General features: G+C 50.1%; 1 protein-coding gene across 3 annotated transcripts in view; it reads left to right on the top strand.

The window, feature by feature from the left end:
* Positions 1-16,499, top strand: part of LOC110312587 (tenascin-X) — a 59,339-nt gene that overhangs the window by 32,014 nt on the left and 10,826 nt on the right. For all 3 annotated transcript variants that reach the window (XM_085833291.1, XM_085833290.1, XM_085833289.1), the window contains 10 exons: positions 52-360; positions 1,333-1,653; positions 1,752-2,078; positions 2,491-2,814; positions 4,019-4,315; positions 4,591-4,932; positions 9,217-9,543; positions 9,774-10,112; positions 15,420-15,740; positions 16,143-16,484. In XM_085833291.1, the coding sequence (XP_085689417.1) occupies positions 52-360; positions 1,333-1,653; positions 1,752-2,078; positions 2,491-2,814; positions 4,019-4,315; positions 4,591-4,932; positions 9,217-9,543; positions 9,774-10,112; positions 15,420-15,740; positions 16,143-16,484 (3,249 nt within the window). The remainder of the gene's footprint in view (positions 1-51; positions 361-1,332; positions 1,654-1,751; positions 2,079-2,490; positions 2,815-4,018; positions 4,316-4,590; positions 4,933-9,216; positions 9,544-9,773; positions 10,113-15,419; positions 15,741-16,142; positions 16,485-16,499) is intronic.

Here is a 16,499-nt window from a genome sequence, read left to right as displayed (position 1 = left end):
GGTCACAGCCATGACCAGCTGTGCTATGTCTTGCCTCTGTCTCCATCTCAGAGCCCACGAATGCTGTGGACCACACTGGAGAAAAGCACCCCACAAAACCTCGACTGGGAGAGGAACTGCGGGTGACTGGTGTGACTCAAAACTCAGTGGACCTCTCCTGGACAGTCTCCGAGGGCCAGTTTGACTCCTTTGTGGTCCAGTACAAGGACAGGGATGGGCAGTCCCAGGTGGTGCCTGTGGACGGAAGCCATAGAGAGGTTAGAGTCTCTGGTCTAGACCCAGGTCGCAGGTATAAGCTGCTACTCTACGGCCTCCGAGACAGCAAGCGCATGGGTCCCCTTTCAGTCGTTGCTGTGACCGGTGAGTGTGACAGGCCACCTAACTGGACCACTTCTCTTGGGGGAGGCTTTACCGAGGCAACATTTACATATAGTACCAAATGGGCTTTGGCAAATGTATAAGTCACAGAACGATGGCTCAGGGAGGCACAAGAAAGTTCCCTCACCCCTGTATCCAGGATCAGTAGGCCAAAGAAACAGACAAGAAGAAAAGAGTGATTAATTCACTGTGGCCATGTTGGGAAGAGGAGCAAAGAGTGAACCCCTCAAGTCCATCTTTGAAGTCTTGGCAGGCATGAGGTTTAGGTTTAAATGGGTATACGTGTATATATGTATATATATATATATATGTATACACATATATATTATGCATACACATAATATACATACACACATATACACATATATATGCACACACATAATATACACACATACACATATATGCATATATGTGTATATGTGTACATATACATATATATGTAAGCAACCCCAGGCAAGAGGCGGCCCAACCCATCAGCTCCGCTCTCCTGCATGGTGGGCTGATGAATTGTCATAGTGTCATTGTCATGTGAAATCTCTTTCCCGAAGACATGTTTCCCCTCTGACTGTACCAAGCTTTATCCCTCTCCCCATGAGATTCCTGCGTAACTTGACATGAACTGGGTGGAGTTTGTTTCAATGGTCTGACGGTCCATTGGACGGGCACAAGGTCCCACTGGGATGGCTTCATTCCTGCTGGGAGCTTTCGAGGTCCTCTTTGCCCTCACCTCCCCAGGCCCTAGCAGACACTGAGGTGCCTTTTGTCCTCCAGGGTTTGCCTGCCTCTGCATCTCATTTTGGAGCATCTTCTACTTCAAACGCTTTTGCCAACCCTCTATCCTCTGCCTCCCTCCCTCCTTCCCCACACCCTTTCTTCCTCCTATCCCCCACCACTCTTCAACTTATCAATTCTGCAATAGAGCAGCCATTTTCTCTCCATGTCTCTCTGAACCAGACCCCAGAGAAACAACAGAAGCTTGGACAGAGGTCCCCACAACTTCAACTCCTGCAGCTGTGCCCCGCCTTGGGGAGCTGAGAGTGGAGGAAGCCACGCCTCACAGCCTGCATCTCTCCTGGGTGGTGACTGAGGGAGAATTTAACTCCTTTGAGGTCCAGTACACTGACAGAGATGGGCAGCTCAGAGTGGCCAGTACAGAGGGTGACCAGACTGACATTACCCTTCCTGGCCTGGAATCTAACCACAGATACCTGATAACCCTATATGGCTTCCATGATGGGCAGCCTGTAGGCCCTGTTCAAATTGAGGCCCTGACAGGTAAGTGAGAGAAACTCTTAACTCTGACCTTCTAAACAGCTGCAGAGGTCCAGAGGGTGGCGATGTTCCCATGGCCATGTTCCTTATGTCATGTTCAGTGCCATGGGAGGAAGAAGAGGAGGAAGAGGAGTCCACAGAGCCACCCACCATGACTCCTGAGCCCAGACCACAACTGGGAGAGCTGACCGTGACAGATGCCACCCCTGACTCCCTGAGCCTCTCCTGGACGGTCCCTGAGGGACAGTTTGACCAGTTCGTGATCCAGTACAAGAACGGGGATGGGCAGCCCAAGGTGGTGCGGGTGCCAGGGCACGAGGACCAGGTCACCATCTCTGGCCTGGAGCCAGACCACAAGTACAAGATGAACCTGTATGGCATCTACAGTGGTCAGCGTTTTGGCCCCGTGACTACTGTTGGGGTGACAAGTGAGTGGACTGTGGGATCCTCACAGGGTGGGGGCTCAATGGGGAGTGACCTTCAGGTTAAAGAACTAGAATTGATTGGTCAATAGTGATTGAAGTGGTCAGTAACAAAACTGCTATAGCTGAGGCTGTAGCCTGTGTGTCCCTCCTGTGGTGGGCCTATCTCCCTGGGCAAGGGGTTCCACAGAAGCCATTGCTGTGCTGGTAGCTGCTCAGGTTGCATCAGGTCACCGCCCCCCCTAAAAAAAAAAAAAAAAAAGAACTTGAGCATGTTGGTCAGGTAAACAGGGCCACCAGACTCAAAGAGGGCTTCTCTGAAATGACATCAGACCCATCCGATAGTCTTAGCATCTTTCTCCTTCTCAAGAGTCAGGGACATCTGCTGGAGACCCTGCTAACCTCTCTGTCTCCTCAGCTGCAGAGGAAGAGCCCCCCAGCCCCACAGAGCCCAGCACAGAGGCCCCAGAGCCCACCGAGGAGCCACTCCTGGGAGAGCTGACAGTGACAGGATCGTCCCCAGACTCCCTGAGCCTGTCCTGGACCGTCCCCCAGGGAGACTTTGACTCCTTCACTGTCCAGTACAAGGACAGTGATGGCCGGCCCCAGGTGATGCGTATCGGGGGCCAGGAGAGGGAGGTCATCGTGAGAAACCTGGATCCTGGGCGCAAGTACAAGATGAACCTGTATGGACTCCATGAGGGGCGTCGCATGGGTCCCGTGTTCACCGTGGGCGTGACTGGTGAGTATATGTTCTACTTCTCAGGCAAGTAGAACCCTCAGTATTTTCTACAACAGAGACTGAGGACCCCAAAACTCCTCAGACTCTAACTCATCCCTGACCTCCAATGCCTAAGGTCAGATGGAAGCTGGGGCTGGGACTGCCTCTTAGGAAAAGGTCAGGCCTGGAGGAGTCTGCTGGGTCCTGACACCTCTGAGGCATGTTTTAGACTTGTTCTCCCACAGGAACTCTAGAGAAAACAAATTCCATGAACCATCAGCAAATCCCACCCTCAAATAATTGGTTAAGACTCCAGAGGTTGGGGCTAAAGTGAGACCTCAGTGATGTAGAGTACTCTGCAAGACTCTTTGGTCTTGCAGAGGATTCAGAATCAGTTCTCATGTAGCTGGCTCACAACCAGCTACAACTCCAGTTCCAGGGGATCTGATGCCCTCTTCTGGCCTCCAAGGGTGCCAAGCACACACATGGTGCACGGACAGACAGGCAGGAGACACATCACATAAAATAAAAAGAGTAAATCTAATAAAAAGGCTTTCTTTTTTATTTTTAAGTTCAGAGGTGTATACAAGGGAGAGGATGTGATGGGGCCAGTGTGTCCGTGACTCCTTCAATCAGATACTCACTGGCCTGTGTCCCGCCCTCTCCTCTCCCGAAGGAAAGTTCTTCATTAACAGCTGTACTTAGACCCAACTTAGGTGCCATCAAAGTAATCTGTGTGAGGTGCACCAGTAACACACTTGCACACTTACCTAGCATGGACCCCCACAGTCTAATTTCAGGACTTTTGTTCTGACACCCCCCAAAGAAGCTTTTGATCTGGCTAGGCATAGTGACACACACCCATTATCCTTGCCCTTGCAGGGCATAGAGAGCAGGAAGATCAGGAGTTAAGCCTATTTTGTATCTCTTCAGCAGAAGGCCACCTTGGCTTATGTGAAGCCCAGCCTTAAAAAATAAAATAAAATAAAATAAAATAAAATAGCTTAAAGGAAGGCTGAGCTATGATATGCCAAGGCCTTGAGAGCCAAGGTGACCTGACCTGTCTGATTTCTCAAGAAGACCGTGGAGAAGCCCTGGTGATTATAAACAGGAAGAGAACATGACCAGGCCTAGACACAGCCTCCTTCTGACCCATATTTAAGAGAGTTGGGACTTGGGAATTCCTTCCACAAACAGCAAAGATTCTGTTTTATATCTTCTACAGACCCCATAGAGGAGCCTACTGATGCCCCTTCCCTGAAACCTCACCTGGAGGAGCTGACTGTGACAGATGCCACCCCTGACTCCCTGAGCCTCTCCTGGACAGTCCCCGAGGGACAGTTTGACCAATTCGTGATCCAGTACAAGAATGGGGATGGGCAACCCAAGGTGGTGCGGGTGCCAGGGCACGAGGACCAGGTCACCATCTCTGGCCTGGAGCCAGACCACAAGTACAAGATGAACCTGTATGGCATCTACAGTGGCCAGCGTGTGGGCCCCGTGTCTGTTGTTGGGGTGACGGGTGAGTGGACAATGGAAAACTCAGGTAAAACTCAAGAGGAGGTGACCTTAGCTCCTTGATAACATGAGTGGGGATGAGGGACTTGGATGAGGGTCATGGACAAGTCTGTGGCCCACTTCCTTTCCTCTAGAGCTGGCCCCTTCTCCTAGGCAACAGGAAAATGGATGGTTTTATTGTGCTGGTAGCCATCCAGGTTACCTGGTAGCTATGGTTTCTGCCTCCTTCCCAAGACCTGAGGACACAGAACCCTGCTCACTTCTCTGTCTCTTTCTCAGCTGCAGAGGAAGTGCCCCCTAGCCCCGCAGAGCCCAGGACAGAGACCCCAGAGCCCACAGAGGCCTCAGAGCCCACCGAGGAGCCACGCCTGGGAGAGCTGACAGTGACAGGATCGTCCCCAGACTCCCTAAGCCTCTCCTGGACCATCCCCAAGGGAGACTTTGACTCCTTCACTGTCCAGTACAAGGACAGTGATGGGCAGCCCCAGGTGATGCGTGTTGGAGGCCAGGAGAGGGAGGTCATTGTGAGAGACCTGGATCCTGGGCGCAAGTACAAGATGAACCTGTATGGGCTCCATGAGGGGCGTCGCGTGGGCCCCGTGTCCACCATAGGTGTGACAGGTGAGTGTGAGGTGGGGCTTTAGAGTATCTCCTTCCTCAGGGGTGTGTGGTCACCTTCTCCATTGTTTTCCCTATCCCACAAGGCTAAGATTGAATTCCCCTTCACAGCCTTGGACTTTGTTCACCAGCTGTCTCTGCCTCACTCTGTTGTGAACACAGACACACATGCACACATAATCACACACACACACACATACGTACACACATGCACACCCATGCCCACACTCACACATATGTACACACATATGCACAGTCACACATGTGCACACAAACTCACATATGTACACACACACAGTCTCATACACACTCTCACACACACTCACACACCACTTCAGTACCTTGATGGACCTGTGCTCTGTGGCATTGTTAGGTGCTAATGGGAAGTAGAATGGGCACTTGGCGGGGAAAGTACTCGCTGGGGACATTTTCTAGGACCTGTCTCTTGGCCTGGACTCTCCTGGATTTCTTTTCTCTCCTCCTGGCCGCAGCCATGATGTGAGCTGCTCTGTTCCACTGCACCCTCCTCCCCACCCTCCTCCATACCCTCTTCCCCACTGTAGTGGGCCTGCACTTCTGAAAGTGTGAGTCCAAAAGTAAAAAGCAAGAGGAGAGAGAGAAGAGGGACCACAGGCCAAGAGTCCTGTAAGGGTGCTAATCACAACCAGCCAGCAAGCACCACACTGTGGAGAGCCAGAGGAAGGGAGCGCGGCCCACAGCGCCCATGGCAGTGCTTTGTGAGACAGAATGCGGTGTTGTTCTGGGCACTGCTGGGCTGCCTTTATTCTGGTTTCGTCTGTTCTGCACTGTGCAAATGTTCCAACATGGCAAGCATTTCTCCTTCCCCTCCACGCATTCCTTTTATAATCACAGAAAAACAGAAAAATGCAGTGTCTCTTCCTTAGCACCCCATCTGTCTTCCTGTCACCCTGGCAACGCGGTTCATTTCTAATTCTGAGAAAATTAAATTTGCCAGTCCCTAAGCAGCGAGGGAGCAAATCACAATGCGCACTTGGGTCCCTGGGTCATTGTCACACAGCCTGCTTTCCCGGAGATGTTCAGAGCAGATCACTGTGTGGGGCAGGTCAGGCTGCTCAGCCACAGAGCAGGCAGCCTGTGGCTCTCTGTGCCTGTGACCATATAGGTAGAGGAGTCATATCTCACAGCCCCTGGCTTGACAGGTCTTGTTTTCGCCTTTGCTCTCAGCAGACTGCAGCAGGCTTGTGGGGCATGGGGAAGCTAGAGTTTGCAACTGGGGGTAAACTGTTCCTTCTTACCCTTGGCTCAGGATCCTGTCTCTTTAAGTCTTGTCATTCCTCATAACGCCATTCTCAACTCACAGAAAGAAGAGTGGCCCATAAGGGACACATGTCTCCTGCTTTCCCATATCCCCCTCCCCCGTGTCCTTTGCCCATTTTCCCACCTCCTTCACTGTCCGTTCCCATCCCCCTTCCACTTACTGATACGATTCAATAGTCTCTTTTCAAGCCTGTATTTTCATACTGTGAGGGACATGACAGGATATGCAAAGCTTGAAAACCAGCAGTGAGAGGCTCAATCTAGCATTTGAGCAGTAACCACCATTAGCAACTGTGAGTGCTTGACTATCCCATGAAGCCCTGGACTCCATTCCTGGCACACACACTACCACCACCAAACCCACAGAAGCTGAGGTGTAAGCTGTAAGCGAGCTTCCTGCTCTGCACTCTCAGGCTGCACACTAATTCCGCAGCCTGAATGCTCCCACACAGCCTAAGTGATCCCATACAGCCTCAGTGCTCCCATACAGTCTGAGTGCTCCCATGCAGCTGGCTGTGCTTCCATACAGACTCAGTGCTTCCATGCACCTGGCTGTGCTCCCATACAGCCTGAGTGCTCCCACACAGCCTCAGGGCTCCCACACAGCCTCAGGGCTCCCATGCAGCCTCAGTGCTCCCAAGCAGCTGGCTGTGCTCCCAAGCAGCTGGCTGTACTCCCAAGCAGCTGGCTGTGCTCCCTAGCAGTTGTCTCTTACTTTCTGGGGGCCAGTTGGATGCTAGTCATTTACCTTGTGACCACACAGTCTTCACTAATCACCATTTTAATGGTCATTTGATGCTTTCTGGTGAAAGGCCTGTAGGAAAACCAGTCATCCATTGTGGGTCATTTGGGTCCTGACACATTTTGCTGTCATGAAGAATCTTGTTATGAATTCTTCCATGGTGTAACTTTCCCCTGCTTTTAATAATTTTCTTAGGATAAATGCCCAGAACTGAGACTATTGGGTCAAAGGAAATGAGCAGTGCTTTGGCTCCTGACACACACGCTCCAGTTGCCTCCTGAGGATCTAGAAACAGGCAGTCTGACTATCAGACGGAGCGGCAAGGATAGCTCCATCCTCTCCAGCCTCCAGTGACCAGATGGCCGCTTTGAGGCCACCTGAGTCCCCAAGCCTTCTACTTTAGCTACTGGGTGTACTTTGGGGACCCAATTCTCTCAAGTCGTAGGACCCTGAGAAGGAGATCCCTGTGCAGAACCCCCAGAGAAGCCACTCCTGGAGGATTCAGTAAACACAGTATCACTACTCCCCAGACTCCCCAGGACAGCCACTTTGACTCTACAAGGCTAGGGATGGGCAGCCTCAGAGGTACAACCTGGAGGCCAGGAGGACTGTGGGGAAACTGGAGCCCCAGTCACAAGTTCAGAATGTACCTGTATGGGTCCATTTGGGGCCTTGAGCCCTGCTCTGTCCATCATGGGTACATCCAGCATGGACTAAGAAGCTGTCCCCTTGTCACCAGCTACCTGGAAGCATTTGTTCTTAGCAAGCACTTCCTTGTGCCTGGGTCACACCACAGAGCAGGTCAGATGTAACCAGTCCACCTAGAGTCTATCTGCATTCCTATCAAGCTACTCTGTCAGCCTCATTCTAGTGATAGTACTGGACATAATCAACTGAGAGAAGTTTTGCTTTGACCCGGGTTTTGATGGGCTGGCCTTGCTCGTTCAGAACCTGTCATGGATTAGCAAACACCTCAAAGCAGACTGGAGAAAACCAGGAAGCTCAGTCTCCCTGTCCTTTTCAATGGCACATCCTTAGCAACCTGGGGAATGTCTACCAGGCCACACCTCTTAAGGGACCTTGCTTCTGCCTGTCACCTTAGAGACCAGTCATTTAATGAGTAGCATCTGAGGGACAGATGATCCTGACTGTGAGGCCAGTGCACAGTTGAGCTTTGAATAGCCCAGCTTCAGACAACAGAGATGTTGGCACTCCCTGGGAATATGTGACCCAGGAGTCCTCACAGAGGCTCTGTCTCCATGGAAACAGTGAAGGAGGTGCTGGGATACACTCTTACTTAACTGTACACCCCTCCTGTGTATCAGCAAAGTTACAGGTGATGGATCCAGGTGCAGACTGCATCTAATGAGGAGCCTTGAGCCTGGGAGACTGCCAGGTTCCTGAGCAATGGGTTTATTATAGTCACATCAAACATGAGCTTGTGATAGGGAAGACTAGGGACAAGAAAGGACCTGGAAGGGTCACCCAAAACCAGCCTGCTCACAGAGAACCAGTGAGACTGAAGTCTAATAGGCATGAGGTCAGGAGGAGCTTTAGAAAAAGTGAGTCCAAACTAGTGCAGAGAGCAGCAGGCTATAAAAGCATGGTCCAGAAAGAACAAGATTTTGTGTGACAGCCTCTGAGATCTTAAGACACAGTCGGGATATCCTGGGAAGCCCTGGGTTCTGTGCTAAATGCTGGCATCTGGCATCAAAGATGCAAAGCTTGGGCTACAAGGTGTAGCAAGTCAAGTAGGGGCAAGGAAAGAAGGTAGTCTAAAGGCAGGAGGGCTAAGTGTGGGAGATGTGCTGTGCTCCCATCCAGCCTCAGTAATCCCATCCAGCCTGAGTGCTCTCATATAGCCCGAGTGCTCCCACGCACGAGGGTGTTCTGGACTGGTGAATGAGGCAGCCAGGAGGGGTTTAGAAAAAGTCTGGAACATTCCAAGTCTGGTGGCAGCTAAGTTGGGGCAGGTCCACTTTCAGAATGGGGACAAAGACCTGAGCCTAGTGAGGAGGGAGATGGCAGGGAGAGCCATCTCAGGACAGCTACATTTTGTGGTGGTGACTGGCCTGAAATTCATTACACAGATCAGGTTGGCTTTGAACTCACAAATATCAGCCTACTTCTGTCTAGTGCTGGGGCTAATAGCCTGTGGTGCCACACACACGACTCTGTTTTTATAAATGTCCTTTATGTAGAGACTGAGGACAAGAAAGACCTAACTTGTTCCTGTATGTGTCCAGCTCCAGAGGAGGAAGCTCTGACCACTCAGGTGGTACCCACCACAACTCCTGAGCCCCCTCCTAAGAAGCCGCAACTGGGAGAGCTGACTGTGACAGATGCCACTCCTGACTCCCTGAGCCTCTCCTGGACGGTCCCCGAGGGACAGTTTGATCAATTTGTGATCCAGTACAAGAACGGGGATGGGCAGCCCAAGGTGGTACGGGTGCCAGGGCACGAGGACCAGGTCATCATCTCTGGCCTGGAGCCAGACCACAAGTACAAGATGAACTTGTATGGCATCCACAGTGGCCAGCGTGTGGGTCCCGTGTCTGTTGTTGGAGTGACAGGTGAGTGGACAGTGACTAGTAGGTAAGGAATCAGTGACCAAGAACTATTCAATACCACAAGCCTGTTGTGACTAAGACAGTGGTGGCTCCCCTGGTGCTGGCTGGTCTCCCTGGACAACATGGCCATACAGACCTTTGCTGTGCTGGGGGCTGTCCAGGTCCCCACAGCAGGAACATAGGAGCTGGGGAATATTAGGGATTCTGCCTCACCCCCTCTGTCTCCTTCTCAGTTGCAGAGGAAGTGCCCCCAAGCCCAGAGCCCAGCACAGAGGCCCCAGAGCCCACAGAGGCCCCAGAACCCACCGAGGAGCCGCTCCTTGGAGAGCTGACAGTGACAGGATCATCCCCAGACTCCCTGATCCTCTCCTGGACCATCCCCAAGGGAGAGTTTGACTCCTTCACTCTCCAGTACAAGGACAGTAGTGGGCGACCCCAGGTGATGCGTGTTGGAGGCCAGGAGAGGGAGGTCATCGTGAGAGACCTGGATCCTGGGCGCAAGTATAAGATGAACCTGTATGGGCTCCATGAGGGACGTCGTGTGGGTCCCGTGTCCACTGTGGGTGTGACTGGTGAGTGACTGTCAGATAGGTCTGTTTGGAATGATACGATTTCTTTTATTCATATGAGTGCTTTGCCTGAACATATGTCTGTGCACCACATATGTGTGCTTGAGGAAGTGGGGAGCCTCCATATGGGTGCTGGGAATTGAACCCAGGTCCTTTGCAAGACCAACAAGCGCTCTTAACTCCTGAGCCAATTCTTGGCCCCAATGATGACCCATTTTTATTCCCTTTTCTACCATCTTTGTGGTAACACTTATTCTCACAGCAGCAAGACTGTGTGAGCGCTTCAATTTCCCTAGGGATACATATCTAGATAGGATACTGACAACTAACAAGATATTCCACACAAGTCTGACATCTGAATTAGTAGATTACTTTAAGAGTATGGGTGAAGGGTTACTTGCAGAAAATATGGGTGACCCAAATGCAGGTGTATTACATAAAAGCCAACCTCCTCATGAATAATCACTCAGAAAAGAGCCATCCTTGGAGCTTTCTCCAACTCTCCTGAAAGTAATTGCTACTGTTTAGCTAGTATTGGGACAGACTCTGAGTTTTGTAAGTTTCAGGAGCTTCCTGAGACTTGTGAGTTTTCTTTACTTCTTGAGTAAGCTTTTGTTTACTTTCTGAATATTTTGCTGTGATTTGTTTTTGAGAAAAGGCCTCTCTACATAGCCATGGCTGTCCTGGAACTCACTATGTAGACAAGCTTTACTTGGAACTCAGAGATCTGACTGCCTCTGCCTCTCAAGTACTAGAATTAAAGGCACACACCACCACGGCAGACTACTTCCTGAATTCTTTTTTTTTTTTTTTTTTTTGGCTTTTCGAGACAGGGTTTCTCTGTGTAGCCCTGGCTGTCCTGGCACTCACTTTGTAGACCAGGCTGGCCTCGAACTCAGAAATCCGCCTGCCTCTGCCTCCCGAGTGCTGGGATTAAAGGCGTGCGCCACCACGCCCGGCTTACTTCCTGAATTCTAACGAGCTTTTCTCTGATAGGGAATGCTTCAGTTCTGAGGAAATAGCTACACAATGCTGTCATCCTTCCTCTGGCTTTCACACACGCACATCCACACACCACTTTTCTGTAGTGTTCCCTGAACCTTGGAAGGAGGCGATAGAAATGCTTCATTATTTTCTTCCATCTATTGCTGAGTATAAGACACAGCAACTGTCATTTTGTTTCAGTAATTTCACCAGTTGAGTCCCTACAGTCTACCTCTAATTGCAAGAGATGTTTCCTTCCATGATTAATTGACATTGCTAGCTGCTGTGATCATGTAGATGCAGACAGATTTTAGAAAGCCATTGCATAGGTATATTATATCCATTTAATAAAACAGCAGCTCCTGTCTCCCCATCAGGGCCTATGTCTTCTCCAGCCACAGGCTTCCCCCTTGGTTTACAGTATGAGATGTAAATTCCCTCCCGTGGCACAGACCTAATTATGTTGTCCCCATAAAATCCATGCCTCTATTGTGCTAGTTGGGCCTGCATGAGTGGCTCTGCAGAATTCAGGGGTCACAGACAAGCAAGACTGTTGGTGAGAATTTTCCAAAAGCGCCCTTCATGGGGCCTGTTTGTAATATAAATGCAGACCAGCAAGAAGGGACCTTCCAGTCCAGTGTCCATCTGGTTCTCCATGTTCTGCAGCAAGTGTGCAGGGTCTTAGGTGATAGAGATGTCTATCTAATTTAATGTTGTAACCAACAGCCTTAGCTTTGGGGTGTTCTTAACCTCAACCTCATAAGAAGGTAGCCTGATCGATCCTCCTGTTGGATTTCCATTCACCAACCTTATAGCTTCTGGATATCCCCTTTCCCATTGATGGAGGGCATCATCCCTAGGCTCTTGAACTTTTGACCTTCCTGTACTTCAGACGACTTTCTAGATATTCGAAAACATTCAGAGATGGGCATGATGTTATCTATGTAACCCAGTGCTTTAATAGAGGTGGACTGAATAACAATGAGGGATCCCATGACAAAAAGCAGGATGTAAGGACAGCCTTGGGAGAGTGCTGTGAAGATCCCTTGTTGAGCATCCGAATGAATGCAGATTGATCTTGGGGAACCCAGCAGCAAAGGTGCTGGTAAGGAAACATTGCCAAAGCTCAACACAGTACAAAATGATCTGATCGTTTTCACTTGTCGTGACCAAGAGAGCTATGTTAAGTACATATAGGTGTATCATCCTGCTTGGCCTTGCGTAGCACACAGACCTCTTCCATACACTGTCCTCCTCATCCCAAGATACTGTTGCTTTAAGACCAGTGTGTATCTCTGCTCTTGATGGTATTGGAGGACCAACTCAGGCCCATAGTTGTACTCCAACCTACCATGCCTTCAACTGGACTACGTACCCAGTTCTGACAAGCTCCTGGCCATCAACAACATGGGCTAATGTAATTTGTTTGTTCGTTTAATGGGTTTTGGGGGGGTTGTTTGTTTTTTTGTGTGTTTCGTTTTGAAGGTTCATTTATTTATTTGATGCGAGTATACTGTAGCTGTCTCTAGACACAACAGAAGAGGGTATCAGATCCCATTTACAGATGGTTGTGAGTCACCATGTGGTTGTTGGGAATTGAACTCAGGACCTCTGGAAGAGCAGTCAGTGCTCTTAACCATTGTGTCATCTCTCCAGCCCCTAAGTTTAACCTACACCATTCATCATCCATCTTCTGTGGACTGCTGCTTGGGAGTAAAACCTGTCATGAATTCACTCACTAGTGCAGCATTTGGCTTTCTGTTCACTTTCCCCGTAGGAATTGTCTGTACACTAATATCCGCACATTTTCTTTTGAGTGACCGGAACAGATCTTTGGTCTTCCTTTTCTTTCTCTCATTCCCTCTCAACTGCTTCTGTGTTTTATAAAATCGTTTACATACTGTTCAGAGTCATTCTGAGTTCCCAGAGACTCTGACTCAGGAAAACCACATCCCATCCTGGGTCCCCACAAGGCACTAAAACACTGTGTAGCTCTGGCTGACCTAGAGTTTGCAATATAGAACAGACTAGCCCCAAACTCGCAGAGATCCACCTGCCTATGCTCCTTGAGCACTGCGATTGAAGACATCTGGCTGCAGGTCTCTTTCTTAGCTCTCCTGGGAACACACTTTTATCTGACTTGATGAGCTGGGTATCAGTGTTGCTTCTCTTACTCCTGGTTTCTTCCAGCAACACCTTCTCCATTCTGTTGCCTCCAAGGCCCTGGTATTTATGGGGACTAAGTGTCCCTGTTGGCTCCTGTGAGACATTTTCCCTGTTTTGCCTTCAGTTATGAAGCTTTTGTCTCGGGGTGGGATGGGCTGCTATGATGCTGTTTCTCCATCTCCACTCAGATTAATCCCATCTGCCTCTGTTCCCCAGCCACACAAAGCAGGGCTGTTGGAAGCTTTCAGTTTAAAAGTCTTTCCCAAGCTGTTCATGTGCTGACTGGACTCAGTCATTACTAATGAATGCCCTGTCTGCATACTGAGTCACAGATTCTCTTCTTCTCTTCATGGTGAGACCACTCACAGAGGTCAGACCTAAGGTCTGTTGTCTTCCACCCTTCCCTGGCCCTTAATCATCTAGTTCCTCCCAGGGGATCTGAGATTTTGTATCCTAGGCTAGGCTCTTTATCATGGGTCCAATCTGCACTCTCTTTGTCTTGCATCCTGCCAGCTGTAAGAGACAGTCAGCAATGCCTCCATCTTGTCTTCTTTTCTCTACTTCCCCTGACCCAAGCCAGAGACTCATGAGCACAGAGCATTGCAATTCCTCCCTTGTGTGGGCAAGTTCTTTCAGAGAAGGCAGCTGAGTTTCAGTTTCACATCTTTGCCTATGAAGAGGTCACTCAGCTGACACCGTAGCTTGCTTACCATCTTTCCTATGTGTTCCTTTTCAGAACTGAAACACACCCTCGAGTCCGTTGACTGTTTTGGAGACAAGCTTATATTTATGTAGTGTAAACCATTCATCAACCTTATCCAAATTAGGAAAAAGGACATCCCAAGTTTCTCACTTGGATGTTCTCCAATTATGTTGGTTGACTGTCCTGGAGAGACTTGAATCTATTCACACCACACGAGGCACTGAAAACAGACCCAAGAACCAATTCAACCCAAGTCTAGCGTAGTGAACCAACGTGCCCAGAGGGGTCAAATGTAGGAATATGATGATTCCGGAATGAAGACAGATAATCACTGCAAACCTAACTCCAACAGAGGTTACAGCCCCCACAAACCCTTTCCTGGAGTTCCTGTGCAGCTTGCACCTGCCAGATAGTTACAATTGTTATGCTTCCATAACCATGCTGAGGCTTTGTAAATCCTGTAAGCTTCAGGACTTTCCTGAGAGAGACTCAGAGGGGATGTTTCATTTGGGAGGAAACAACTACACCAATTTCTGTCAATCCCACTCAGACCCAGCAGGGCATCCAGAGCCTGCTATCCAGTCAGGATCCTGAGGAGCAGGCTGCCAGGAAAGGCCCACAGCAGAGGCAGCGACCTTGGAATTGTCGCTGAGCATGCTCTGGCCCAGGACTCCTTACAGAGACTCTGTCCTTGTCTGGTGCACCCAGCCCACGAGAATACCAAAAAGCCTGGTGTTTCACTGTCACCTATAAATGCACTTCATTGACTTAATTTTTTTTTTTTAATTTTTGATTTTTAAGACAGGGTTTCTCAGTGTAGCTCAGGCTGTCCTAGAACTCACTCTGTAGACCCAGCTGGCCTCCAACTCAGAGACCGGCTTTGCCTCTGCCTCCCAAGTGCTAGGATTAAAGGCGAGCTCCACCATATCTGGCTTATTTTATTTTATTTTATTTTTGATGCAATGTTAGATTTTAATTCCAGTGCATCAGTTAGTTCATTCCACAAAGAACCCTATGCCCTGATCTGGATGCTCTGGAACCAAGTGTCAGTTGTTCCCAGCCAGAGACCTCCAACAACTAACTCATCTGGAAGGATTGTGTCTGGGAGGGATGGGTCAGATTGCTAAGGAGCTGTTCCAACCCAGACTGGAGCAAAGTTATGAATCAGGTGAGGAAGGAAATGGCAAGGAGAACCAGCAGAGGGAGACACAGAGCAGTGGCCACATGGGGTACAATTACAGGCATCAGGTGTTGGATCAGGGGAGATATCACATGGGTGTGGGTGGACTGAGGAGGAAGGGAAAGCCCAGGTGGGAGCTAGGAATGGCAGGGTAGAAGGCACAGAAAAGAAATGTCACTGTGGCCAGTGCAGTTCTGCTCCTCAGAGCTTTGATTTTATAAATGTCCTTTGTGTGGGAACTAGGATATAACCTGTCCATGTATTTGTCTATAACCAGAAGAGGAAGCTACGACCACACAGGCAGAGCCCATCATGACCACCGAGCCTCCTCCTAAGAAGCCGCACCTGGGAGAGCTGACTGTGACAGATGCCACCCCTGACTCCCTGAGCCTCTCTTGGACAGTCCCTGAGGGACAGTTTGACCAATTCGTGATCCAGTACAAGAATGGGGATGGGCAGCCCAAGGTGGTGCGGGTGCCAGGGCACGAGGACCAGGTCACCATCTCTGGCCTGGAGCCAGACCACAAGTACAAGATGAACCTGTATGGCATCTACAGTGGTCAGCGTTTTGGCCCTGTGTCTACTGTTGGGGTAACAAGTGAGTGGACTGTGGGATCCTCACAGGGTAGGGGACTCAATGGGGAGTGACCTTCAGGTTAGATAGGCTGGAATTGATTGGTCAATAGTGATTGAAGTGTTCAGCAACAAAACTGCTATAGCTGAGGCTGTAGCCTGTGTGTCCCTCCTGTGGTGGACCTATCTCCCTTGGCAAGGGGTTCCACAGAAGCCATTGCTGTGCTGGTAGCTGCTCAGGTTGCATCAGGTCACACAATCACACACCCAGAAACACTTGAGCATGTTGGTCAGGTAAACAGGGCCACCAGACTCAAAGAGGGCTTCTCTGAAATGACATCGGGACCCATCTGGTAGCATCTTTCATCTTCTCAAGAGTCAGAGACATCTGCTGGAGGCCCTGCTAACCTCTCTGTCTCCTTTTCAGCTGCAGTGGAAGAGCCCCCAAGCTCCACAGAGCCCAGCACAGAGGTCCCAGAGCCCACAGAGGCCCCAGAGCCCACCGAGGAGCCACTCCTGGGGGAGCTGACAGTGACAGGATCGTCCCCAGACTCCCTGAGCCTCTCCTGGACCGTCCCCCAGGGAGACTTTGACTCCTTCACTGTCCAGTACAAGGACAGTGATGGCCGGCCCCAGGTGATGCGTGTCGGGGGCCAGGAGAGGGAGGTCATTGTGAGAGACCTGGATCCTGGGCGCAAGTACAAGATGAACCTGTATGGGCTCCATGAGGGGCGTCGTGTGGGCCCTGTGTCCACCGTGGGCGTGACCGGTGAGTAAGGAAGTT

This window comes from Mus caroli, unplaced genomic scaffold, assembly GCF_978045245.1.
Source record: "Mus caroli unplaced genomic scaffold, Mus_caroli_1 scaffold_18, whole genome shotgun sequence".
Classification (NCBI taxonomy): Eukaryota; Metazoa; Chordata; class Mammalia; order Rodentia; family Muridae; genus Mus; species Mus caroli.
The sequence above is the reverse complement of the archived record's forward strand: the minus strand, read 5'-3'. Positions and strand labels throughout refer to the sequence as shown.